Source organism: Gopherus flavomarginatus, chromosome 1, assembly GCF_025201925.1.
Source record: "Gopherus flavomarginatus isolate rGopFla2 chromosome 1, rGopFla2.mat.asm, whole genome shotgun sequence".
Lineage (NCBI taxonomy): Eukaryota > Metazoa > Chordata > Testudines > Testudinidae > Gopherus > Gopherus flavomarginatus.
In genome coordinates this window covers 152,540,062-152,567,119 of record NC_066617.1, presented here as the reverse complement: position 1 = coordinate 152,567,119, position 27,058 = coordinate 152,540,062, and the positions used below count along the sequence as shown (strand labels likewise).

Genomic DNA, 27,058 nt, shown 5'->3' with positions numbered 1-27,058 from the left:
AGTTCATTTTTCACTGAGCTGAATATTTATTCTGAGGAAGAACATTGGCATTCCCCCACTTGGTGCAGGTGAGCAGCAGCAGGAGTGGAAGAGTGAGAAGGCAGAAGTGTTTCCATTTCCACAGCCAGTTGCTGTTGATTTTGCAAGTCAAACAAAAACCTGCCAGTGTTTTATCCCAGGTTTTGTACCTTCCTTGCAAACTTAGTCCAGATGAAGGAGCTGCCAACCGGACAAGCCCCGTACATTAACACCAAGTGGAGTCACAGGAGGCAACTTCACCCAGGACTTCTTAGTGAACCCCACACCTACACACACCCCTTGAGCTAGTTCTTCCACACAGAGCCACATGGAGACAGACTCATCAGCTGGGGGACAGACAAATACTAGGTATAGAATTTTCACAGGTTATTTCCCCTGCAATCTATCAATATTATCTCAGTCTTATCTGGAATGAGCTACCAAATGGCCAGCCTCTGCAAGCCCTTATTTCAGGAAGATACTGAGAAAGCTGATTAATTGCACTGTCTAGGTATGATGAAATAGGCACAGAGCTGGTATTTAGCTGTATAGGGAATGGCAGCACAGCCCACACTGCCTCCCTATCTCCCCTAATGACAGTGTCTGCCTATTGAGCAGGAGTGATTATACTGCCCTCCAATATCCTGCTTGAGAGCACCCTCAAGGCAAACGAGAAATCAGTTAACACTACACTTTGGGACCTCTCAGAATGAGAAGGATTGACTCACTTTTAGAGGGACACTGTCTACCCTTGTCAAGGTCAGCAGGCATGTAAACAATACCTCGTAGTCAATGGTATCAAAGGCTGCTGACAGGTCATGGATCCTTGATCTTTGCCTACCACCAGAAGAAAATAATTGACCGACGCAGTGTCTATGCAATGCCTGGAACTGAACACCAGACTAACAGCGGCAAAGAAAATCTGACAATTCTGTCTACTGCTGAAGTTGTCCTATTCATAGATTCCAAGGCCAGGAGGTACCATTGTGATCATCAAGTCTGACTTCCTGTGTAACTCAGGCCAGACAACTTCACACAGTAATTCCCGTATCAAGCCATAACTTTTCACAACAGTAATGGCTGGAATGAGCGATAGTGACTTGCTCACCGCCTTGTGACTCTGACCGGGTTCAGGTGACTGGGATGAGGTCCACACTCTTATTACCGGATGTCAAAACGAAACTACAGTAGAACCTCAGAGTTATGAACACCAGAGTTACAACCTGACCAGTCAAACACACACCTTATTTGGAACCAGAAGTGCACAATCAGGCAGCAGAGTCCAAAAAAAAAAAGAGAAGCAAATACAGCATGGTACTGTGTTAAACGTAAACTACTGAAAAAATAAAGTGAAAGTTTAAAAAAAGCTTTGACAAAGTAAGGAAACTGTTTCTGTGCTTGTTTCACTTATATTAAGATGGTTAAAAGCAGCATTTTTCTTCTGCATAATAAAGTTTCAAAGCTGAATTAAGTCAATGTTCAGTTGTAAACTTTTGAAAGAAAAACTATAACCCTTGATCCAAAGTTGATGTAAATCTATTTGTGTTAAATAAAAAGATTACTGTTGTTTTAAAAATTGTGTTATTCTACAACACACCAAGTAGCAGGATAATAAATGTGTTGTAAATCGGTTTGCTTACTTTTAGGATTCCAGATGAATTCATAACAGATAACATAGCACATGACTGGATCAATTCAGTCATTCTTGAAGTATGTCAGTTCAAGTACCCCATGCCAATCTGTACAGTTTAGAGTGTTAGGAGAAAAGTCAAGACAATAACAAAGGACTTGATTTAAAGAGTCCTGATGAATTCAAGGGATCTGTCTTTAGCATTGTGAGAATATCATAACAGACCTCACAATGCTTTACTGGATTCACTAGCTCAGAAACTCATAGACACGACAAAATATTTCTAAACCCTCTGATAAACTCCTTGAGAAAAGACAATTAACTCTGAAATAGTTACAAGAGAGGGGTGATGGTTAGAGAAGCTTGTGGTGAAACTGCGGCCTAAGCTAAGTTGACTTGCGGCATAAAGAATGTTGGAAAGCTAACATCTATACAGGAGCTAAGAAAGGATTCATTGCCTCCACCCATAAATCTTCAAAGGTCTCATCAGTGGTGGATAACCTGGAGCTTTCAAGTTGTCTTCTGTCTGCTTAGCTATAGAGGCAGCAAGCATTTCTTGCTACTTTATCCACAAAGTAAACTGAAAGTTTCTCCCAGCAAGAACAGCCATACTGAGTCAGAACAATGGTCCATATAGCTTAGTATCCTATTTTCCAACAGTGGCTAATGCCAATGCTTCAGAGAGTATGAACAAAAACAGGCAATCATCAAGTGATCCATCCCCTGTCATCTGCTTCCAGCTTCTAGCAATCAGAGGCTAGGGACACCCAAAGCATGGGACTGCATCCCTGACCATCTTGGCTAATAGTCATTGATGGACCTGTCCCACATCGACTTATTTAATTCTATTTTGAACCCTGCTATAGTTTTGGCCTTCACAACATCCCTTGGCAACAAATTCCACAGGTTAACTGTGCGTTGTGTGAAGAAATACTTCCTTTTGCTTATTTTAAACCAGCTGCCTATTAATTTCATCGGGTGACCCCTGGTTCTTCTGTTATGTGAAAGTGTAAATAACACTTCCTTATTCACTTTCTCCACATCATTCATGATTGTATAGACCTTTGTCATATCCCCTCTTAGTTGTCTCTTTTCCAAACTGAAAAGTCTCTGTTTTTTATTCTCTGTTCATACAGAAGCTGTTCCATACCCTTAATCATTTTTGTTGTCCTTCTCTGTACCTTTTCCAATTTTAATATATCTTTTTTAAGACAGGGTGACCAGAACTGCACACAGTATTCAAGGTGTGGACATACCATGGATTTATATAGTGGCATTATGATATTTTCTGTCTTATCTTCTACCCCTTTCTTAATGGTTCCTAACATTCTGTTAGCTTTTTTGACTGCCGCTGAACATTGAGAAGATGTTTTCAGAGAACTATTCACAATAACTATCCACAAGATCTCTTCCTTGAGTGGTAATAGATAATTTAGAGCCCATCATTTTGAGATTATGTTTTCTAATGTTCATTACTTCATATATCAACATTGAATTTCATCTGCCATTTTGTTGCCCATTCACCCAGTTTTGTGAGATCACTTTTTAACTCTCTTTTAAAATTAAGTATCCTAAGTAATTTTGTATCATCTCCAAATTTTGCCATCTCATTGTTTATCCCTTTTTTCAGATCATTTATGAGTATGTTGAACAGCACTGGTCCCAGTACACACACCACTATTTACCTCTTTCCATTCTGAATATTGACCATTTATTCCTACCCTTTTTTTTCTGTCTTTTAACCAGTTACTAATCCATGAGAGAACCTTCCCTCTTAGACCATGACAGCTTATTTTGCTTATGAGACCTTGATTAGAGACCTTTCAAAGGCTTTCTGAAAGTCCAAATGCATTTTATCCATTGGTTCACCCTTGTCCACGTTTGTTTATCTCCTCAAAGAATTCTAATAGATTGGTGAGACGTGATTTCCCTTTCCAAAAGCTATGTTGACTCTTCCCCAGCAAACTGGGTTAATCTATGTGCCTGATAATTCTGTTCTTTACAATAGTTATAACCAATTTGCCGGGTACTGGAGTTAGGCTTACCGGCCTACAATTGCAGAATTGCCTCTGGAGCCTTTTTAAAATTGGTGTCACATTAGCTATCCTCCAGTCAAGAGATAAAGAAGCTGATTTAAATGATAGGTTAGATATTACAATTAGAAGTTCTGCAGTTTCACATTTGAATTCCTTCAGAACTCTTGGGTGAATACCACCTGGTCTTGGTGGCTTATTACTCTTTAATTTATCAGTTTGTTCTAAAACCTCCTCTACTGATAGCTCAGTCTGGGACAGGTCCTCAGATCTGACACCTAAAAAGAATGGCTCAAGTTTGGGAATCTCCCTCACGTTCTCAGCCATGAAGACCGATGCAAAGAATTCATCTAGCTTCTTTGCAACAGCCTTGTCTTCCTTGAGTGTTTCTTTAGCACCTTGATCATCTAGTGGCCCCACTGATTATTTGGCAGGCTTCCTGCTTCTGATATACTTTAAAAAAAAAGTATGCTGTTAGCTAAAGACTCAAAAAGTAGTTGCTCTTCAGATTCTTTTTTGGTCTGACGAATTATACCTTTACACTTGACTTGCCAAAGTTTATGCGCCATTCTATTTTCCTCAGTAGGATTTAACTTCTAATTTTTAAGGGATGCCTTTGCCCATTGTTTTTGTGCTTGTGGCAACTTTTCATCTAATCACATTACAGTTACTGAGAAATAATAGCACAATGATTAAGCAAATCCCTGCAATCTTGTTGGTTGAAAACCAATACGGGTCAGAGATCAGGGAGTTCCATAAATGAAAAGTAATCAAACAGTAATGGAGCAGTAATCATAGAGTACCTTGTCTCAGGAAGTCTGAGCTCAATGCCCTTTCAAAATAGCCTCTCACCTCTCCTATCTCACTAGGCCTCTATTAGTAACTCCAGTACAACCACGGAAGTCTTTTGAATGCACATTGCAGTTAAGTCACTATCACTCTCTGCTGTACTGTACAGGCCATTTTGCAAGCAGGTAGGCTAAAAAGACAGTTTGTGTTTGTTGCCTGTTCTGTAAGAGTCTCCATAAAACCCATCTGGCAACCTGGATCTCTCAGTGCTCTAAGAATATTTGCTGCCCAATACGTACAGATGAACCTATTATTGCCAACCCCTTCTGTTCAAGAATCATGAGTCAGGCCCCAGATATAATGAAATTTCAAAATATATGGTCTCTTCTCTTTGCCTTTGATTTCTGAGCCTTTAGGGTACAAGCGGGTCACATTCTCCAGCATTTCTCTGCAACCACAAGGGCTAGAAACTTTTTTTAAATGGAAGGTGAGATATTCATGCAATCTCTTGATGCAAGCAGCTGGGGCTTTGGGAAATTCCCCCTCCCACACCAAACATTGTGACACCTACTCAAAAAATTACTTTGCCACTAACAGACAGAGTTTCTTCTCTCTACACCACTCCATCTGCCCAATCCTCTAACTCAAAACTGGCACTCCTCACTCCCTGCTGCCTGATCCTAGGCTTTTCTTTCAACAGCTGGGGCTGCATACCTTTTCTTCAGTGTCCAAGAGTCCAAAGTGGGGTTTATATTGCTACCAATCTACTGGAGTGGAACATTTGGATTCAGTACTCCCCATTAGCCAGCTGAGAATACTATATTAGTCAAAGCCACATGGTGGTGGCAAGGCAGGGGGAAAGACTGGGAAGTGTTACTGGCATAACTATTTTGGTTAAACAAAATAATAATACTGGTAAAAGCCCTAGTATGGATGCAGTTCTGCTAGTTTATTCTGCTTCTTAAACTGGAATAAGTTATACTGATACAAGCACATTTATACTGATATAACTGATCACACTGGTGGGGGTGGGGTTATTGCATAGGAATTGTCATGCCCTGTAACTATTCCCAGCTCCAGAGAAACATAGAGAAGGGACATTATTTTCATTGCTGCTCTTTGGATAGTCATTACCAAAGCTGGCTATGCAGGCTTATCCTATGCAGATGAAGATATTATCTTGGTGCCAACTAGTGACACCCTTCCTGTGGTAATGACATGTGGCTATGCAGCACTTCATTTTATACATAGTGCATCTTTAACTTTCTGGTAGTCTACTGAAGGCATCTGCTATTTTGTGTTCAGTTCAGACATTATGGAGAAGACAAAAAACCCATGCCGTCTTTTCGTAGAGTCTTTATTTTTGTTCTCTTTTTTATTTAGTTTTGATCTAAAACAAAAGTCATTTTACAGACAGCACATGTGTGATGTTGTGCAGTCTATATGGTTTTATAGAAATTTAATAAGTGAATGTAATGTAACTGGAATATACTTCATGCAGAAGGTCTCTTGTAAGGTATCATTACAAAGCTTAGAATCTACTGAGTGTGATCATCCTATTTGTATAAATGTACCACTCTTGTATCTGAAACAAGAAATATGAAATAAAACTCTGAGGGCCTATTGTAATTATGTAAAGTGTGAAGGATCAATGGTGGTTTGGAATCTTGATGACTCCCATTAACCAGGACAATTGTCTGCAAATGGCTCTGTTTTACCTGCAAGTCTTCCTGTATTCGTGTGTGCTGGCAAGTGGGCAATGAAGTCTTGCAGTGACATGTGATCATGTCACCTGAACTGGAATCCATCTTTAACCTGGTGTCTTTCCATTGAGAAGGAGGGGCTGGGAACCCAGAGAGTGACAAAGGATTCTCGCTTTATGCAAAAGATAAAGGGGTGGAAGAGAACAGAGCGAGAGAGGAGCCATCATGAAGAATCCCCTAGCTACCACCTGAGCTGGAACAAGAGCGGTACCAGGGGAAAGAATTGTGCCCAGGCCTGAAAGGTGTTCAATCTGAGTCAAAAACTTACTGAAGCATCTCTGAGGGTGAGATTATCTGTATTAAGAGTCATTAGACATAGATTTGTGCATTTTATTTTATTTTGTTTGGTGACTTACTTTGTTCTGTCTGTTACTACTTGGAACCACTTACATCCTACTTTCTGTATTTAATAAAATCACTTTTTACTTATGAATTAACTCAGAGTATGTATTAATACCTGGGGGAGCAAACAACTATGCATCTCTCTCTATCAGTGTTATAGAGGGCGAACAATTTATGAGTTTACCCTGCATAAGCTTTATACAGGGTAAAACGAATTTATTTGGGTTTAGACCCCATTGGGAGTTGGGCACCTGAGTGCTAAAGACAAGCACACTTCTGTTAGCTGCTTTCAGGTAAACCTGCAGCTTTGGGGCAGGTAATTCAGGCCCTGGATCTTTGTTGGAGCAGACGGGAGTGTCTGGCTCAGCAAGACAGGGTGCTGGAGTCCTGAGCTGGCAGGGAAAACAGGAGCAGAAGTAGTCTTGGCACATCCAACCCATCACAACATGATTGCTTTGTTTGTACATAACAGATAAGAGCTGAAGAAAACCAAGCACTCTGTGAGATGTGTAAATGTCAGGTCAGAGTTTGTAGTGCTGGCAACTAGAAGAGTCATATTATGATTTGTAATAATAACAGATCTCAAAGCACTTTAAAAATGAGGCCAGTATCACTATTTCCATTTTACAGATAGGGAAACTGAGGCACAGAGCAACATGACTTGCCCAAGGTCACCCAGCAGGCCAGTAGCACAAGAGAACTAGAACCCCAGTCTCCTGAATTCCAGTCTAAGGCTCTATTCATTAGACCAGTGGTCACCAACAGGTCAGTCATATTGACTGGTCGATCCTAGAGGATCTCCCAGTCGATCGTGATCTCCAGCGGTGCCACATGGCTGCAGCTAAGGCCTACCCTGGTCCCACGCTGCTCCTGGAAGCAGCCAGCATGGCCCTGCAGCCAGGGGTCTCCCTCTGCATGCTGCTCCCATTAATGCTTGCAGAGAGCGGCAGCTCATGGAGCTATGTGCCCTCCGTCCCCTCCTCCAGGGACTGCAGGTGTGCGTTGGCTCTTCCGGGAGTGGTGTGGGACCTGGGTAGGCATGTACCCTGCCTTGGCCTCACTGCTCCTGCCACCTATTGGGAGCTGCCAGAGGTAAATGCTGTCTGGCGGGAGGCTGCACCAAAGCCCCAGCCCTGAGCCCTCTCCATGGGCCAGCATCTCAAGCCCCCTCTTGCACCCCAAGCCTCAGCCCTGAGCCCCCTCCCAGAGCTAGCACCCTGTACCCCCTTCTGCACCCCAACACTCTCTCCCAGCCTGGAGCCTCCTTCTGCACCCAAACTCCCTTCCAGATCCTGCATTCCCTCCTGCATCCTAACACTGTCCCAGCCTGGAGCCCCCTCCTGCACCCCAACTCCCTCCTAGAGCTTGCACTTCTCACTCCCTCCTGTACCCCAATGCCACGCCCCAGGCTCAGCCCAGAGCCTCCTCCCACACTGTAAACCCCTCAGCCCCAGCCCAGAGCCTGCACTCCCTCCCGAACCCCAGCCCCATACCCCAGTCCGGTGAAAGTGAGTGAGGGTCGGGGAGAGTGAGCAATGAGTGGGGGGGAGAAATGAAGTGCGTGGGGCGGAGTTTGGGGAAGGAGTGGGGCCTCAGGGAAGGGGTGGGGGTAGATCCTTGGTTGCCCTTAGATTCAAAAAGTGATCTTGGGCATAAAAAAAGTTGGAGACCACTGCACTAGACCATACTGCTTCTCCCTGGGGCAGTCTCTCAACTGACTGTTCACAGTCAATTAATGATTCAATATGTTCAGTTTACAACCAGTAAGTCCCCGAGAGGGAGTGAACAGAGAGTCCCACTTATTTTCAAATTGTTCAAGATTCCTCAAAATCATTAGGAATGGAAGTAGTTCTGTCATGGGTATTTCAATGGGGGTGGGAAGCACACACTGCACTTGCAACAAGGGACAGAGGAACTCAGGAGATAAGATAGGACATCAGTTTTATTCTTCCTCCTTCTGTATTTAGATTCAACATATGAATCCATTTGAAAGATTTCTTATTTAAATACCAACTGCCAATAATCACTAAAAAGTAACATTATTATATTTCCTTAGTAATGGGATCCATGGCACGAGACTAACAGGGGGGCTGCAGGGCAGGACTGAACGGCAATGGCAGAGCTGTGAGGGGAGCCCAGGACTGGAATAGCAGGGGGGCTGCAGGGCAGGACTGAGGGGCATTGGCAGAGCTGTGTGGGGAGGCCAGGACTGAAATACTATGGGGATCTGCAAGGCAGGACTAAGGTTAAGACTAAGGGCATGGCTACACTTGCAGATATAGAGCGCTTTCAATTAAACCCACCCTCGGAGAGCACAGTAGGGAAAGAGCTGTAGTCTGTCCACAAAAGCACACTGGCATGCCCACATCTGCAGCACTTGCAGCAGCATTCGGAGCGGTGCATAATGGCCAGTTATCCCAGCATGCAAGTGACTGCAACTTGCTTTTCAAATGGGGGTTGGGGGTGGGGTGGGGTGTGACAGGGAGTGTGTTGTGTGTATGTGGGGGCAGAGAGAGTGGGTTTTCGGGGGCTGAGACCATGTCAGCATGCTACCTTGTAAGTTCACACAGCAGCAGACCACTTCTCTCCTCCACCTCTCTCTCTTACACACTGCATTTTGCATTCCACACTAATGGTTGCTTTGTCTCCGAGCAGATAAGCAGCCGACCCTCAAAAATGGAGCTTTCAAAGGGCATATCCACATTCTTGCAGTGATTCAAAACAATGACAAGAGTGGCCACTTGACTTAAGGGGATTATGGGATGTTTCCGGAGGCTGATCAGAGTGCAGTAATGCAACACCCCATTGCAGTGGGGGTGCAATAATGCAACACTGCAGCGCTCCAGTGGGGGCACATCAAATCTTATTCCTCTTGCTGAGGTGGAGTATTAGGAGCGCTCCAGCTGCAGAGTCAGAGCGCTCTACATGCCTTGCCAGTGTGGATGGGTAGTGAGCTAGGGCGCTTTAATGTGCTCTAACTCGCAAGTACAGCCAAGCCCTAAGAGTCCCCTTTTGGAATTAACCCTTGATTTCTCTCCATGGCAGACAATACTCCAGAGTTCTGCCCTTCCTTCCCCAGCATCATACTCACCCCTGTTTCTGGAGGATCCGGAAGCCAGCCCAGTTCACTCTGTGCAGTGCTTGTGTCCAGGAGATTCACTGCAAGCCAGAAGGAAAGGATGAGAAACCCAAATCCCACAGTTTATGGAACAGACACAGAAAGCCTTCCCATTCTGTCACTGCTTCTTAGGTCACTACTGCTTTTGACTTTCCCCATTCTATTCACTGTGACCGTATCCAGGTCATTCAGCAATGTCTGCAGTTCTGCCCCACAATTCATAGCCACATCATCTCTCCCCAGTTCTTTCTTCTCCAACCAGGAAAAGAGCATGAAGAATCTTTGCCTTTGTGCCCAAAACCACACTTTTCCCTCAACCCATGCAACAGCACAGCTAGAGGAAAGATAGCATAGATCTCAGTAACACTGCAGCTACCCAAAATTCTTTCCAATCCACAAACCTAGGCCGCAAAAATCCAAAGAGGAGCCCTTCGTGAAGCCTATCAGAGTAGGCTTCCTCTCAGTGCTTCCCTACTCCCTTAAATGGGTACCGGACACTGGGATGAATTAAAATGGGAATGCAATGCCCCCAAACTGGCCTGGTAATGGAATCCTCTCCAAGAATCTCCCTTCAGAACAGAAGAAGCAAAGACAGAGGGATGAAAAGAGATAAGTGCTGAAGTGACTGAACAAATTACCACCACAAAAGATCAATCAGTGTTGCCTCAGGGAACTAGCCAGGGCTGGGGAAAGAGAGGAAGGAGGGTCATGGGAAGGTACAGTGTAAAGAGACCACATGAAGAGTGTAACCTCCACTGCATCAGTCACAGCAACCAAGAGCCTTTAGCAGCTAGTTTATGGATGTATCATCTCCCCTACATATGGAGCCATCCAACTGTTATTTTGTTTTTGTATTTAAGTTTCTAGGAGTCTTCCTGTCTGCAGGGGAAGCGGTCATTTTGCATTCAGCCCAGATGTAGCTGGTTGCAGAGAGACAAACACCATTCTCTCTCCCTCTCCTGCAGTCTTTACTCTGGTTTTCTTTTCCCTACTGACATTATAGAGCTTTCTTTCTTTATGGCAAAATATAACAGTGAAAAGAACAGGAGTACTTGTGGCACCTTAGAAACTAACAAATTTATTTGAGCATAAGCTTTCGTGGGCTACAGCCCACTTCATCGGAAGCTTATGCTCGAATAAATTTATTAGTCTCTAAGGTGCCACAAGTACTCCTGTTCTTTTTGCGGATACAGACTAACACGGCTGCTACTCTGAAACCTATAACAGTGAAAAGTTTATCAGTGCTTTGAAGGTGCAAAGGGCTGTACTAACATTAACTAATTAATATCCAGGACAGATACAGGACAGTATCAGCCCTAATTTGAGACTCCAGTGGGAGTGTTTCTGTCAGCTGTGTTTTAGTATTGACTGTCCGCAACCACCCAGTTTCTCTCCTCTCCCTCTGTATTTCTATGGGGAGATCTTTAACTCAAAGATCTCCTCCATTTTCAGGGACGGGAATAAGAAAGAAATTTACAACCTTTGTCTCAGCATTCACTTCCCTCCGTATCCTAATATCTCCCTCACTAACCTTCCATCTCCCATCCCTCATACCCACAGTGTTCAACTTATCTTCTCTCCTTCGACTTTGCATCCTATGACCACCACCTTTCATCCTGTTCCCCTACAAATGCACTGCCTCAACTGCTTCGTGCAGTAGCTAACTCAGCAAGTGTGCAAGGGCTGCAGAATGCAGTATTGCCACTTCTCGTGGTTTTCTCATGAGTCTCAAGCTGTTGGGTGCTTTTCTTAGTGTCCTGACTCCTGGAAAGCATGTGATTAGGTGAGAATCCTGCTTTCAGTTTATTTTCCATCCCTCATGGCTGCTGTGAAAAAAATGAAAATGTGATCTGAGTGCACCCTAAAGTCTTGGGATATAGAAGCCAGTCTCATGATTTTTTGAGCCTTGGCTCATGATTGTTGAATGCTTTTGTAGTTGGCAATTCTGAGGCCAGGCCTACACTATAAAACTTTGCTGGCTCTGTTGGCCAAGGTATGAAGAGGAGTGTTCCCTAAAAGCCCCTAGTGTAGATAGTTATATCAGCAGAACGGCACTCTTCCATGTACTGCTTGTTTTTAGGCTTGGAAGGATTAGATTTTTATTGGTCAATGTTAGTCACAATTCATACAAACAGATGAAAAAATATTTCCATTGATAATCAAAATGTTCAGTTAGGCAAACTAAAAAAATGCTGCTTGAGAATTTACTAGAGTTTGATTTCAGGAGACTTACTTTTTATATTTTGCTATGTGATGTTGACAATGTGTGTTTTAGCAATTATAAAGCTTTAACTTTTTGCATCTCAACATCTATTGTCATTAAATAATTATTGTCTGACCCCTCCCCCCACAATGATTTTCTACTACTGTGAAAATTTAAATTGATAAGCATTGAAAAACTGCTTAAAAATAAACATTGCTATTATCCATCTAAATGATCAAAAAATAAAGCCTGAATCCTGCTAGGTCTACTGGTTTGTCTTGGGGTGTGGGTTGTGCCCAGGAATAAACTATACCAGCAAAGAATAGTTTTGCTGGTATAAGCTGCATCCACACTATTCCAGGTCAGCTATACCAGCAAAGCTCTCCTAGTATAAACCTGGCCTGAGAATTACACTTTTGCAGCACAGAGAAAAATCCCTGAAGATGCCCTGTCAATTTCCACTAGCTTCACTCTGAGGGCCATACCCAATTGGACTGGGAAAGAACTAGGGGTGATAAAGTGCCATTTAAAGAGCCGGAATCTCTCTTTTGCTGCCCCTAACTAGATCAGTGTTGCCTGCCAGTTCAGAACAAGGATAGAACAAGGAGCCATGGTCTCAAGTTGCAGTCGGGGAGGTCTAGGTTGGATATTAGGAAAAACTTTTTCACTAGAAGGATGGTGTAGCACTGGAATAGGTTACCTAGGGAGGTGGCGGAATCTGCATCCTTACAGGTTTTTAAGGCCTGGCTTGACACAGCCCTGGCTTTCACAGCTTGACAGAGCCCTGACTGGGATGATTTAGTTGGGGTTGGTCCTGCTTTGAGCAGGCGATTGGACTAGATACCTCCTGAGGTTCCTTCCAACCCTGATATTCTATGATTCTATGATTCTACAGCCAGCAGAGTATAAAGTCCAGGAGAAAGCGTGTAAGAGATGAGTGGAATGAGGAAGCAGGGCATGGCCCAGAATCAGAGATAGGACCATGAATACTTGTAACCCTCTCTTCTTCTTCCCCTCTTCACTCTATTCCCTCTGGGACTTTTGCGGTGATAACACTTCCACAGTACTGGAAGTCCCAAATCCTATCTGCACGAGGTGCTCTTCACTCCAGTCACTTCCTAGAGGACACAATATTTACCCCACACAAATAAGGGGCAGGATAAAGTGAAGGGAAAGAGACAGTTTTTATAAGGGTAGGGTGAAGAGAAAAATACAGTAGCGAGCAAAAGAGATTTAAGAACTTTCTAGGCAAGGAGAGGACCCAGCTGTGTGGAAGCTCATGCTGCCTTGGAGTGCCATCTGCTAGTACAGGATAGTTGCTGTGAGTTGTGGTGGGAATACATACATGCACTGCCTGCCCCCATGGACAGTGCACCAGCAAGGCAGGTCTCCACCCACAAGGCTCATAATTTGGATGCTGCATGGAGGTGGAGGGAAGGTAGTGTTGAGCCACTGACTTGCAATGTTAAGATATTAGGGGACAGAGGGCACACTGGTGGGACAGAGAGCTTGGCTGCCCATCCCCTAACATGTGGAAGTCTCACTGTTATGTGGCATATAGTGAGGGAGAGAATCTCTCCAAAAGAAATAAGGGCCCCATCCACACTGGGACCCAAACAGAGTCAGGGGATATGACCAGTATAGATGAGTCCTGTTAGGGTATGTCTATCCTTTGGGCTGGGGGCACGATCCCCAGGGCAAGGAGACATACCTGCACAGGCTCTGATTGAAGTAGTGTGCTAAAAAAAAAAAAAAAAAAAAAAAAGGTAGCTGCCGTGGCTGGCATCTGGAGCTAGCTGACCCAAGTACCCCTCCAGCAGAGACTCTAGGCATATACTGTAGCTGCCCTGAGTCCATGCCTGGTGCCTTGGATGGGTACATACTCGGGGAGGCTAGCCCCTCCTGCTGCTGTGGACTCATTCTATTTTTAGAGCTCTAGTTTGATCAGAAGCAGCAGGGGTATGTCTCCTCAAGCTGCAATTTACACCCCAGCTCAAAGCATCTCAGGGCATGTCTACACATGTTCTAGGGTCTGGACTTGAGGAAGGGATCACATCCACAACCAAACCAAAACAGTCTGAGGCAGGTGAACTGTTAGTGAAGGGGGCATGGCAGATGTATTTGAACAAGTTATCCAGTCCCCAAAATGTTATCACCAACTATTCTTCCAACAGACAAGCCAGTTCCTGGAGTTCACTTGGAGCCCAATTTAGGTTCTAATCCAATCTAGCCCTCTCGGTGACAGATACAGTCAAACCTGTCTAGAAACTTATTTATCCGGAACCCTATTTAAAGTGTGTCTGAGAACAGCATCCAGTATAAAGCCCAGAGCAGGGCCAGAGAGAGGCCCATACCCTAATCCACACAGAGGTGGATGGCTCTTCTAGCTGAGTGCTAGGGGAAGAGCAACTCCAGAAGGAGAGAACACTGAAGCCCCTCATACAAATGTGCAGAGAAAGGTGACAGAGACAGGTAGTGTAAAGGAGGGTCAGACAGTTCCACAAGTTCACTTTAACCTCTCAGAAAGGTAGAGAATCATTCCCCCACACCCTGTTCTACGCAGGGTCTGAATCCTTCACAAGCACCACACTGTCTAGGAGTATCTATCTCTACATCCGGCAAAAGGAGCTAAGTGGGACTGGAGGGAGAAGGAGCTAAGCAGGAAAGGGAAGTGGAGCAGAGGCAGGCCAAGAGGTGGAAAGGAAAGAGAAATAGGAGGGGGGAAGACAGGGATCAAAGGGAAGGCACAGGGCAGGGCCGATAAGTTGTGCAAAGTAGATGAACCCCCATACAGGTTCCTCGCCCTGCCACAAGGAAGTGGAAGGGGAGACCAGTACTGATGGGTTTTCTAATGCAGAAATCTCCACAAGAGCTACAAATCAAACAAAAACTGTTATTTTTGAAAATGTTAACTCCCCTCAGTCCCCAGAGAGATTCCGCAGGGAGAGGGGGAGTGGATTTATTCATTTGGTTTGTGTTTGAACGTGTAACCCCAGAGCTTGTGTTAAATGCAAAAGGAGAAAAATCCTTTCTGGACCTACAAATGCTTTAAGGTGTTGTGCTTAAAACTGACTGGGGGGAGGGCAGGTGCAGTTCTCTGAAGTTGCAGCAACATGACTGTTTCTCCAAGCACCTGGAGTGTGAAAATAGTTTACAGAGTCACAAAGAAAAGTAAGGAGTCAGACGTTAGTTTCCTGAGCAAACCCCACCTGTCAGTCTTCCCACACCCCTCCACACACACAATTCCCTGTCTTAATTTTACAACTCCTTCCCTCTCTATTTCGAGAAGTCTCTGCTTCCCATCCCCCACATCCCCAGGTCTCCCAAGGAACCTTCTGTTCCCACCCCTCTCCCAGCCAAGCCGTAGGGGTTCCTGTTGTTGGAGGCAGAGCCTTGCCCAGCTCCCGGGGGATAGGGGAGGCCAGGCACTATCCTTACCTTCTTTCCCAGCTGTCTCAGGAGGCAGAAAAGCACAAAGCAGGAGAAAGAGCCCAGTGGAGAGACCTGTCCTGCTGCCAGGGGATCTCAGTTCCATAGTCCCCGGGGAGGAAGCCCTGCTCCCAGCCCCTTGCACTCTGGGTCTCTGCTTCCTTGGCTCAGGCCCTAGACACTTGGCACTTGCTCCCTGTGCGTGAACTGCTCCTGGAGCCTCCTGATGGGAGCGCACACATTGCAAAATCTGCCTGCCTGGCCCGGAGTTATGATGAAAGACCAAAGCGAGGGGTGGAGAAGTCAGTTCTCTCCCTACCCACTTGCTGCTTTACCTGCTCTTTAAAGGGGCTGGTTACAGACTTCACATCTGGCAGGCAAATAAATCCACCTTAAAGGCAGCCAGCCACCTATTCCCGGGATCGTTCCTCCACCCGACCTTTGCTCCAATGTTGTGCATGGCTCCTGGGTGCCATCTTCTGGGCTAGCGTTGCCACAGCCCCCATCCCGGATTAAAACAATGCGTCCTGCAACCTGAAAGTTGTTCCAGCTGCTTCTTGGTGACCCCAGTGAAAGGGCCTTAGCTGGTCAGTGTATTCCATTCCTTGACAGAGCACTAGGTAAAAAAGACAACGCCACTTTTATTTGGTTTTAATGTGTCCTATAGGAGATACTGGGACTGGAACATCTAAATAAGGAGATAAATCACAGAGGATGACATTGAAACCTTTTGAATGCCTGGACTGTTTCTAAACACACAAATCACTAATATCATGCAAAACTTTCTTGCACTGTTCATAGGTGATCCACTAGTAAGTAAAAGCAAGGAGTCCGGTGGCACCTTAAAGACTAACAGATTTATTTGGGCATAAGCTTTCGTGGGTAAAAAAACACTTCTTCAGATGCAACAAGTCAGTGTCTCTTGGTCAGTGTCTCTTACCATCTCCTCTTATGGCTGAGCCACAGAGAATGTAGCTGTTACTGCTGCAATTACTAAGCCTGATCATTAACTTTAGCTAGGGTGACCAGACAGCAAATGTGAAAAAATCAGGACAGAGAGTGGGGAGTAATAGGAGCCTATATAAGAAAAAAACCAAAAATCAGGACTGTCTCTATAAAATCGGGACATCTGGTCACCCTAACTGTAGCTGTCAATATATGTGCTTTAATCTTTGCAAGTCCCAGGTTCAGGCCCTGGCATTGGCCAAGATGGCAAATGTCGTACATGGCTGGAATCTGGTATCAGCAAAAGCAGCAGATGCGGCTGGTGTCTCAGTAAGAAAGGCCAAAAAGCAGGAGGGAATAGCAACAATCTTGGCAGATAGGCTGAATGAAGGGGGTGGTGGAGAACTCTCTGCTGGCCTAGTTTTACCAGAGTGTTTGCTCTCTTAGGCCTTTACTCCATTGCTGTTTGCCCCATTCCAACTATTGTTGCAGCTGCACCAGTGTAAAACCAAAGTGTAGACAAGAAAAGCGGCAATTTACACCAATGGAGCGTACCCATTTCAAGCTCCATCAAATCAAATATTGCACCTTGCCTTCTTACTCTAGGGGTTTGCACTGGCGCAGCTACACCAAAGGTGGGTCATCAGTATCTGAAATTGGGGCAACCTCTATAGACGAGGCCTGAGACAGAGATTGTGCTGAGGAGATGGAGAGAACCAGCATTAGGAGAGGGGGATTGCACTGGGGATGACAATTCTAGTTGGGTTCAACAGTTGGAAGAAGTCACAGCAGGGGGAGAAGAAGAGAGAGAGCTGAGGACTCACTTTCAGGTCCTTAGCACTGTAAGAAGTGTGTCTGTGTATATGGTGTTTTCACTCCAGAAATTCTAGCAGCAAGTTTATCAAACAGCCACCCCTCTGAGATGACCTGTTCAGGAATTTCCTGTGCACGGCTCCTGTACAAGGCTGTCATTTCTCTATGTTGCCATTTCATCAGCCATAGCCAGCCAACTATTGGGAGTCTGAACAACAGGGTTTTTGGGTCTAAGCTAGTTAGGGTGCGTCTACACTATGAGATAAATTCGATTTAACATAAACCGGTTTTATAAAACAGATATTATAAAGTCGATTGCGCGCAGCCACACTAGGTACATTAATTCGGCGGTGTGCGTCCATGGTCTGAGGCTAGCGTCCATTTCTGGAGCGTTGCACTGTGGGTAGCTATCCCGTAGCTATCCCATAGTTCCCGCAGTCTTCCTCGCCCCTTAGAATTCTGGTTTGAGAGCCCAGTGCCTGATGGGGCAAAATCATTGTCGCGGGTGGCTCTGGGTACAGCCTCACCCCTCCCCAAGTGAAAGCAGCAGACAACCGTTTCGTGCCTTTTTTCCTGGGTGAACTGTGCAGACGCCATAGCACTGCAAGCATGGACCCCGCTCAGATCAACACCACGATCGTGAACGTTGTAAACACCTCACGCATTCTCGTGCAGTCTGTGGTGAACCATGAACTGCAAAGCCAGGCGAGGAGGAGGAGACGGCTATGGCAGCGCGGCGACGAGAGTGATGAGGACATGGAAACTGAATTCTCCTTAACCTCGGGCCCCTGCACTTTGGAGCTCCTGCTGGTAATGGGGCAGGTTCTACCCATTGAACGCAGCTTTTGGGCCCAAGAAACAAGCACAGACTGGTGGGACTGCATAGTTTTGCAGGTGTGGGAGGATTCGCAGTGGCTGCGAAACTTTCACATGCGTTAAGAACACTTTCATGGAACTTTGTGACTTGCTTTCCCCTGCCCTGAAGTGCCAGAATACCAAGATGAGAGCAACCCTCACAGTGGAGAAGCAAGTGGCAATAGCACTGTGGAAGCTTGCAACGCCAGACAGCTACCGGTCAGTCGGGAATCAATTTGGAGTGGGAAAATCTACTGTGGGGGCTGCTGTGATGCAAGTAGCCAAAGCAATCACTAAGCTGCTGCTACAAAAGGTTGTGACTCTAGGAAACGTGCAGGCCATAGTAGATGGCTTTGCTGCAATGGGATTCCCTAACTGTGTGGAGGCGATAGATGGAACCCATATCCCTATCTTGGCACCGGCACACCAGGCCACCCAGTACGTAAACTGCAAGGGGTACTTTTCAATGGTGCTGCAAGCAGTGGTGGATCACAAGGGATGTTTCACCAACATCCACGTGGGATGGCCAGGAAGGGTTCATGACGCTCGAGTCTTCAGAAGCACTGCTCTGTTTAAAATGCTGCAGCAAGGAATTTACTTCCCAGAACAGGAAATAACTATTGGGGATGTTGAAATGCCTGTAGTTATCCTGGGGGACCCAGCCTACCCCTTGATGCCATGGCTCATGAAGCCATACACAGGCAGCCTGGACAGTAGTCAGGAGCTGTTCAACTACAGGCTGAGCAAGTGCAGAATGGTGGTAGAATGTGCCTTTGGCCGTTTAAAGGCCCGCTGGCTCACATTACTGACTCGCTCAGACCTCAGCCAAACCAATGTTCCCTTTGTTATTGCTGCTTGCTGTGTGCTCCACAATCTTTGTGAGAGTAAGGGGGAGACCTTTATGGTGGGGTGGGAGGCTGAGGCAAATCACCTGGCCGCTGATTACGCGCAGCCAGACACCAGGGCGATTAGAAGAGCACACCAGGAAGCGGTGCGCATCAGAGAAGCTTTGAAAACGAGTTTCATCACGGGCCAGGGTACGGTGTGACTGCTGTGTTTGTTTCCCCTTGATGAACCCCACCCCTTTGATTGACTCATTCCCTGTAAGCAACCCACCCTCCCTCTTCAATTACAGCTTGCTTAAGGAAATAAAATCACTATTGTTTAAAAATCATGTATTCTTTATTAAAAAGCTCATTATAAAAAGAGGGAGAGAACTGGCAAGGTAGCCCGGATGCGGTTTGGGAGGAGGATAGGAGGGAAGGAAAAGGCCACTAAAATCATTTCAATGTAATGATAGCCTTTTGGTTGGGCTGTCCACGGGGGTGGAGTGTGTGGGTGCACAAAGCCTTTCCCCACGCGTTCTTACACATCTGGGTGAGGAAGATATGGAACATGGTGAGTACTGAGGGTGGTGACACAGGGGCTGCAGTGGCACTCTGTGACCTCGCTGCTCTTCCTGAAGCTCCACGAGACGTCGGAGGATGTCAGTTTGATCACGCAGCAGCCCCAGCGTTTCATTCCACCACTGCTGATCTTCCTGCCTACACCTCTGATCTTCCTGCTGCCACCTCTCATCTCGAGCGTCTCTCCTGTCCTCACATTCACTGGCATCTTTCCTGTAATTTGATACCACGTCCTTCCACTGATTCAGATGAGCTCTTTCACTGTGGGTTACTTCCATGATTTCAGAGAACATTTCGTCTCACGTCCTCTTCTTCCTCCGCCTTATCTGAGCTAGCCTTCGGGATGGAGTAGGGAGGCTTGAAAAATGTGCAGCTGCATGAGGGAGGGAAAAAAGGGAGAGAAGTATTTAAAAAGATACATTTTACAGAACAATGGTTATACTCTTTCACAGTGAACAACACTATTCACCTTACACAGCACAAGTGATTTCACTACAAGGTCGCATTTTGCATCTTAACTTTGAGTGCCTGGGCTCTGGTGTTACAGATCTCACAGACGCAGGTCCAGGCATCAGAATTCAGCTTGCATGTGGCCATGGTAAGCCATTGTCTTTCGGCTTCAGCAGCCTTCACTTCCATTCACAGAAGCCACCCCCACCTCCCCTCCAATTCTCTAGGATGATCGCTTTACCCCCTTCCTCCACCGCATGGCTGGTATCATGGAAGATCACTGGTAATCACCCGCCTTCCCCCCCACTGCCTGGCTGGTAGCTGGGAAGATTCCTGCTAGCCAAACACGAGAAAGCTCAGCACTATCCTTCCTCCCCTCCCCCTGCTTGGCTACATGCAAGGAAGGATTTCTTGTAAGCAACAGGCAAACACCCCTGTAGGAAAAAGGCCATCTCTGTCCCCTTAATTAAATTCCTGAATTTCAACCAGGTTACCATGAACGATATCACTTTGCTGAGGATAACAGAGCGAGATAAAGAACGGATGTTTCTTGAATGCCTGCAATCACCGGGACCATACGCAGCTATGCTTTGTCCTGCAATGATACCCGATTACTTGCTACATGCATGGCGTGGTAAAGTGTCCTACCATGGTGGATGGAACAAGGCTGCCTTGCCCAGAAACCTTCTGCAAAGGCTTTTGGAGTACCTCCAGGAGCGCTTCATGGAGATGTCCCTGGAGGATTTCCGCTCCATCCCCAGACATGTTAACAAACTTTTCCAGTAACTTTACCGCCCGCGAATGCATCCCAAGCCCTCAGGGCAAATCAATCATTAAAAAAAGCTTGCTTTTAAACCATGTTTTATATTTACAAAGGTACACTCACCAAAGGTACACTAAGGGCCGGCCTTAGGATTTATGGTGCCCTAGGCGAGATTATTAAACTGGTGCCCCTGTGCCTGATCTGCTCTTAGCAACACAAACATAAGCTTACAGTATTGGAAAACTTGCCACATTCATGTTATTAAAACCAGTTTAACTTAATTAAGCACACTGTAATGCTGATGGACTAGCACTAAAGAAGCAGCACTATAGAAAAAATTCTGATATGACAGAATGATGCAAATAATATATTTTTTTTAATTTATCAAAAAATTATTGGAAATTTATATGAAGAGGTATTGAAACAAAGATTTGTTTTTAATTAAAAGCAATCTTTCTGGCTTTTTTGGCTGCAAAATCAGTAATAATGTCATCGTATGACAAAGACAAAGTCGTGTCTTGTTCGATTGCAAGAATAGCAAGACCAGTTAAGCGTTCCTGACTCATGGTAGAGCAGAGATAGTTTTTAATGAGCTTTAGTTTTGAGAAACTCCGTTCTCCTGATGCTACTGTTACAGGAATTATCAGTAGAATACGAGTGGCAATGTACACATTAGGATATATGTCAACAAGTTTGCGGGTATGAATAAACTGTACAATGTCCATCACCGATTTTGCATGTGGCAACATTGATGACAGTGTACTCAATTCTTCGTACATTTCAAGTCCCTTTAAATCAAAACTATCACCGTGCTTCAGGAGGCTCTCTAGGTTCTTGCACTTTGTCATTAGTTGCTCTTGTTTTCCTATTTCGTTGAATTTAGTTATGTCATACAAAAATCCAAACTGTTCATGGTGTACTTGCAAGGTATTAAACCTTTCATCAACAGCAGATACTGCTTTATCCATCACAACATTAAAAAATTCAACCTCAAATTTCTTTTCTGGATTGTCTATGGGCATGATCTGCTGTACAGATTCTTCACAAAGAAGTGTCCCTGGTCTTTTTAACTCATATTGCCTATGTATTTACTTTATAAAAGTTGGAGAAAACGTGAAAACGTAAAACATTGGCTGCCCAACTTCTGGGCTGGCAAAAGTTATACTGACTCACAGGGGAAAAAAAAGCAGGAGAATCTTAGTACAACATATGGTCACTCTATACCAGGGGTCGGCAACCTTTCAGAAATGGTGTGCCAAGTTCACTGTAATTTAAGGTTTCTCGTGCCAGTAATACATTTTAATGTTTGTAGAAGGTTTCTCTCTATGTCTATATTATATAAATAAACTATTGTTATTATCTGAGGTCTTGGCCACCGGTCCTGCTCAGGCCACTGCCAGCTGAGTAAATGAAACCCCAAACCGGCAGCAGGCTGGTGGCTGGAACCCTAGACAAGGGTCCCAGGCCCTGCTCAGCCTGCTGCTGGTCTGGGGTTCTGACCACCAACTCCTGCCAGCCAGGATCCCGGCCACCAACCCCCCCTCAGCCCGCTACCAGCCTGGGATTCTGCTCACCCAGGCTGGCAGGAGGCAGAGTGGGGCTGGTGGCTGAGCTCCTGAGTGGCAAGGGGCCGGCAGCTGGAACCCCGGAGTAGCAGTAGGCTGAGTGCTGCTGGCACCCCAGACTGGCGGCAGACTGAGCCACTCAACCCCCCACGGGCCCTGCTCAGCCCGCCACCAGCCCGCTCAGCCTGCTGCCAGCTGAGTGAATGGAACCCCAGGCTGACAGCAGGTTGTGTGGTTCAGCTGGCCTGCTCAGCCCACTGCCAGCCTGGGGTTCCTTAGGGGTCCCCAGGCCAGCAGCAGGTGCTGAGTGGGGCCGATGGCTGGTATCCCAGCTCGCAATAGGGCAGCAGCCGGAACCCCAGAGCAGTGATGGGCTGAGCCGCTCAGCCTGCTGCTGCATACCATCAAAAATCAGCTCACCTGCCACCTTTGACATGTGTGCCGTAGGTTGCCGACCCCTGCTTTATACACTAGTAAGGAGATGAACATATTACAGTTGTTGGAGGGTTCTTATCAGGAGTAACAGGCTATAGGAAAGTCAGTCAACATTTTTTGTTTCTCTGATGAAAACTGGCCCACTCCCTGCCTCAAACCAAACCTGTCACTAATAATTGTCAACAACTTAATTTTCTGTTTTTGGCTAAGATATTGATTTTTTAAAAAAAAATATTGAAATTGGATTCAGGATTGTTAGCAAGAATTTTTGGCAAACAAAGTTGTTAAATGACAATCTAAATGGCAACACAGTACTGCTTTCATGCTTGGCTCACCCCCCAGCCTGCTGGTCCAACAGCTGTAATAGACCCCAAAATCCACCTCTTGGGGTGCAGAGTGGCAACAGCAGCAGCAAACCCTCAGGTCCAATCACACGCCAATGGGCACCACCACCAGCCTTACGGACCATGGTGAAGTTAGCACAGCATCTGATCTCAGGGATGGGGCACCCATGGAGCCACAGCAGCTCATCTTGCCCTGTGCAGCTCCCCTCGGATGAGATGGATCGCTGGCAGCTGCCAGCCTGGGGGAAAGGCGCTCCCCAGCTAGGGTGGCCAGATCCAGATGTCCTGACTTTATAGGGCCAGTCCTGATATTTGGGGCTTTGTCTTATATAGGCACCAATTACCCCCACCTAGAGTGACCAGACAGCAAGTGTGAAAAATCAGGACAAGCAGTGGGGGCCGGGGGGGGGTAAAAGGAGCCTATATAAGAAAAAGACCCCAAATATGAGGACTGGCCCTATAAAATAGGGATATCTGCTCACCCTACCCCAACCCCTTGTCCTGATTTTTCACACATCTGGCTAACCCAGCCCTGTGTGACATTCCAATCCTGGCTCGCTGCCCAGGAAGTGAGTTACTTTTACTTTCATTCCTCAGCAGGCAGCCAGCCAGCCCTCCCCCCACCTATCCCCCAGCACCTCACCCAACCCAATCCTGACGGAGGGGAGGGAGGAGAGAGAGAGGGCTGCTCCTAGGGAGGAGGGAGAAAGGAGGGAGTGCTCCGTGGGGAACGGGGGGGAGAAGAATGGATGTTATGGGGCACAACAAAGGATACTGGTTCCCGAGCCACAGAGCCTGCCTCTCCTGACCTCAGCCGAGGGGAAAGAGTCACACTCACAGGTGAGCTCCTTCCCCAACCCCTACCCCCTCCCCTTCCCAGAGACCCCAGCAGCCAATCCCATTCCTCAGACTGTGCTGCATTCGGCTCTCTCTAGGACCCAGCAGCCTTGCTTCTACACTGTCTGGGCTGCCTGGAGAGTGGTGCCCCCAGGCAGTGTGAGGCCCTACGCAGCTGCCTATTCTGCCTATGCCTAAGGACAGCCCTGGGTACACTCAACAGAGGTCGCTTCCATGGCTTCACTGTCTGGGCTAGTGGCTTGGGAAGGCTGGGATGGTAATTCCTTCTGGGTCAGAAAAAGCTCCTGGCTGTTGGGGCTAACAGAGTGCTGTGTGCTCTCTGCAAGCTCGTCCTCCTCTTCCTCCTCCTCACCTTCCCCGTCCGCATAAGCCTCAGGTATGGCTGAGATTACAACCCCCACCACGGAATCCAAGGACCGGGGCGGGGGGGGGGGGGGTAGTGGTGGCGAAGCCTCCTAGAATTGTATGCAGCTCAGCGTAGAAGAGGCATGTTTTTGCCCCTGCCCCAGACCTTCCATTTGCCTCTTTGGTTTTCTGGTAGGCTTGTCTGAGCTCCTTCACTTTCACTCTGCATTGCACTGAGTCCCTGGTGTGGCCTCTCTCCTTCATGGTCTTGGAAATTTTTTCAAAAGTTTTTTCATTTCGTCTTTTGGAACGGAGTTCTGTTAGCACTGAATCCTCTCCCCATATAGTGATCAGATCCAGTACCTCCCGTGTGGTCCATGCTGGAGCTCTTTTTCTATTCTCAGGAGACTGCATTGTTACCTGTGCTGATGAGCTCTGCGTGGTCACCTGTGCTGATCAGAGCTCCACGCTGGCCAAACAGGAAATGAAATTCAAAAGTTTGCAGGGCTTTTCCTGTCTACCTGGCCAGTGCATCCAAGTTCAGATAGCTGTCCAGAGCGGTCAGTGGTGCACTGTGGGATACGGCCCAGAGGCCAATACCATCGATTTGCGGCCACACTAATCCTAATCTGATATAATAATACCGATTTTAGCGCTACTCCTCTCGTTGAGGAGGAGTACAGAAACTGATTTAAAGAGCCCTTTATATCGATTTAAAGGGCATCGTAGTGTGGACGGGTGCGGCGTTAAATCGGTTTAACGCTGCTAAAATCGGTATAAACAAGTAGTGTAGACCAGGCCTCAGTGTATGTGGCATAATGCCAGGAATAGCATCAAGTGGCTTTACTGTTGCTTTAAATGCTGGAATTTGCTAGCTCTTTGTATATATTTTCTACCAGTAGCTCACTATCTTAGGTTATGCCCAGATAGTGAAACAAAACACTCTGTGACCCCACATTAAGACCTGGGCTGAGGGCAAATAGTTTAATATAAAACAGCAAATGAACCCAACCATCCAAAACTCAAACCCAAGTCCCTTAAACGATCTTTGATGGTTGGAGGGAAAAGTTCAGTTATGTTTCCTTATCATCCATCCTGTTCACTGAATGAAGCAGGACCTGTGGAAAACAGAATATGCAATCATGCAAATAAAGACTGTGCCAAAATACATACACACATGAGCCAAAATAAGGTTGCACAGGAAAGCTTAATTCTGACATTTCCTAATTTGAGTGCCTGACTGTGAAGCCTCAATAGTCTTTTAAACATAGTTAGCATGTCATAGACATATATTCAGCAATTTTTTCAGTCTTCCCTCACTCACTTCCTCCAGGCACATGATCACTTTGTTGCTGTTCTTTGAACACCTTGATTTGTCAGTATCTTTGTGGGAAAAGTAGTGCCCAGAATCAGGGACTGTATTCTAGATGCAGGTGTATCACAGCCATATAGACATGATGCCTTTGCATGTGCAGCTCAGAACAGGATTGTCTCACTGCAGTCATATCACATTGCTAAGTCATGTCTATCTGGTGCCTAGTACTTTTCTGGATGATCAAAAATAGAATCTATTTGATGTCTTATCACCTCTAGGTCTTTCTCAGTATCACAGCTTTGCACATTCCTTCCTTCCACTGTGTATGTCCCAACCCCATTCAAATGTATTAATTTCATATTTCCAATTTGCTTCTTAGTCTGTTGTTTTCTGTCCAGGTTCCTATGCTCTCTAGGTCTCTTCTAAACAATTTTTCCAGTCCTTGTTAGTGTTTGCTGTTCCTCCTGATCTGAGTAACACTTGTGAATTTCAGTGTTGTGTTTGCTCACCCTTCCAGATCATGACTGATGATAAATAAGACAGGGCCCAATACTGCTCCCTGTGGTTCCTCTTTGATACCATGCTCCACATTGATACACTGCCATTTATCACAGCTCTTTCTTTACAATCATTTAGCCAATTCTCAAACCCTGTGACTGCAAGTTGGAATTCATTGTTCAGTTAAGATTTTATGGCAGACAGTATTAAACGGTCCAGACATCCAAGGGCCCAATTCTCCCCTGCAGGATACCAATATTCCTACTTAAGTCTAAGGCATTTACCAATATCCTGGGGAAGGGGAAGGTGGGGGGAAGAGGAACAAGACCCCAGCTGTAGGGTCTGTAATGCCTTCCCCTCATCTGCTAATTTTGTAACTGACAGGAAAACAAGACAGTTTTCCTTGTAATTTCTCTCTGTCAACCCTCACTGCTGTCTATTTCAGGAAAGTTTCTGTCCTTCCTTATATCCCTGCCCTTCCCGCACCCACATACCCCACAGCATACCTTTCCAGTATTTCTTTGTCTCTGAAAGTTTCCTAGCTGTTTGCCCAGCAGTACCTTAGTAATTTTACTGTCCTTCTGCAGAGGATGGACTCTTGGCGCCATCAAGTGGCTTTAAATTCTCACTGCTGTTCACCTACTTTGGCCTGAAGGTCCCACATTATTTAAGGTAAGTGAATTTCAAAGAGAGGCAGATTCTTTGCCTTGTTCTGCTCTCCAGAGAGCAGGAGAGAAAAGTACAATGGGATAAACCCACAGGGTGAGTGTGTGACACCTGGCCCGCACACCCACATAGATGTGACTGTGTGTGACACCCAGCAGTACGATCTCACAGCTGTGACTGTGCGATACCTGACCCTCACACTCATACAACTGACTGTGTGTGACACCCAACCCTCACGCCCACACAGCCATGAATGTGTGACACCCAACCTACACAGCTGTGACTCAGACACCCAACATTGACACCGATATAGCTATCACCATGTGTCACCTGACCCTTACTCTCACATAGCTGTGACTGAGTGACACTTGACCCTCATGCCCATACAGTTGTGACAACCAACCCTTGTTCCCACATAGCTGCCACTTTGTTTACAACCAACCCTCATGTCCACACAGCCATGACTGTGAGATAT

General features: G+C 46.0%; 1 protein-coding gene across 2 annotated transcripts in view; it reads right to left on the bottom strand.

The window, feature by feature from the left end:
- The window catches only part of EPHA1 (EPH receptor A1), a 71,708-nt gene extending 56,134 nt beyond the window's left edge, over positions 1–15,574 (bottom strand). For both annotated transcript variants that reach the window (XM_050943424.1, XM_050943441.1), the window contains exons 1-2: positions 15,335–15,574; positions 9,667–9,734 (exon numbers count right to left, since the gene is read on the bottom strand). In XM_050943424.1, the coding sequence (XP_050799381.1) occupies positions 9,667–9,734; positions 15,335–15,431 (165 nt within the window). In that variant the 5' untranslated portion in view covers positions 15,432–15,574. The remainder of the gene's footprint in view (positions 1–9,666; positions 9,735–15,334) is intronic.
- Positions 15,575–27,058: the final 11,484 nt, after the last annotated feature.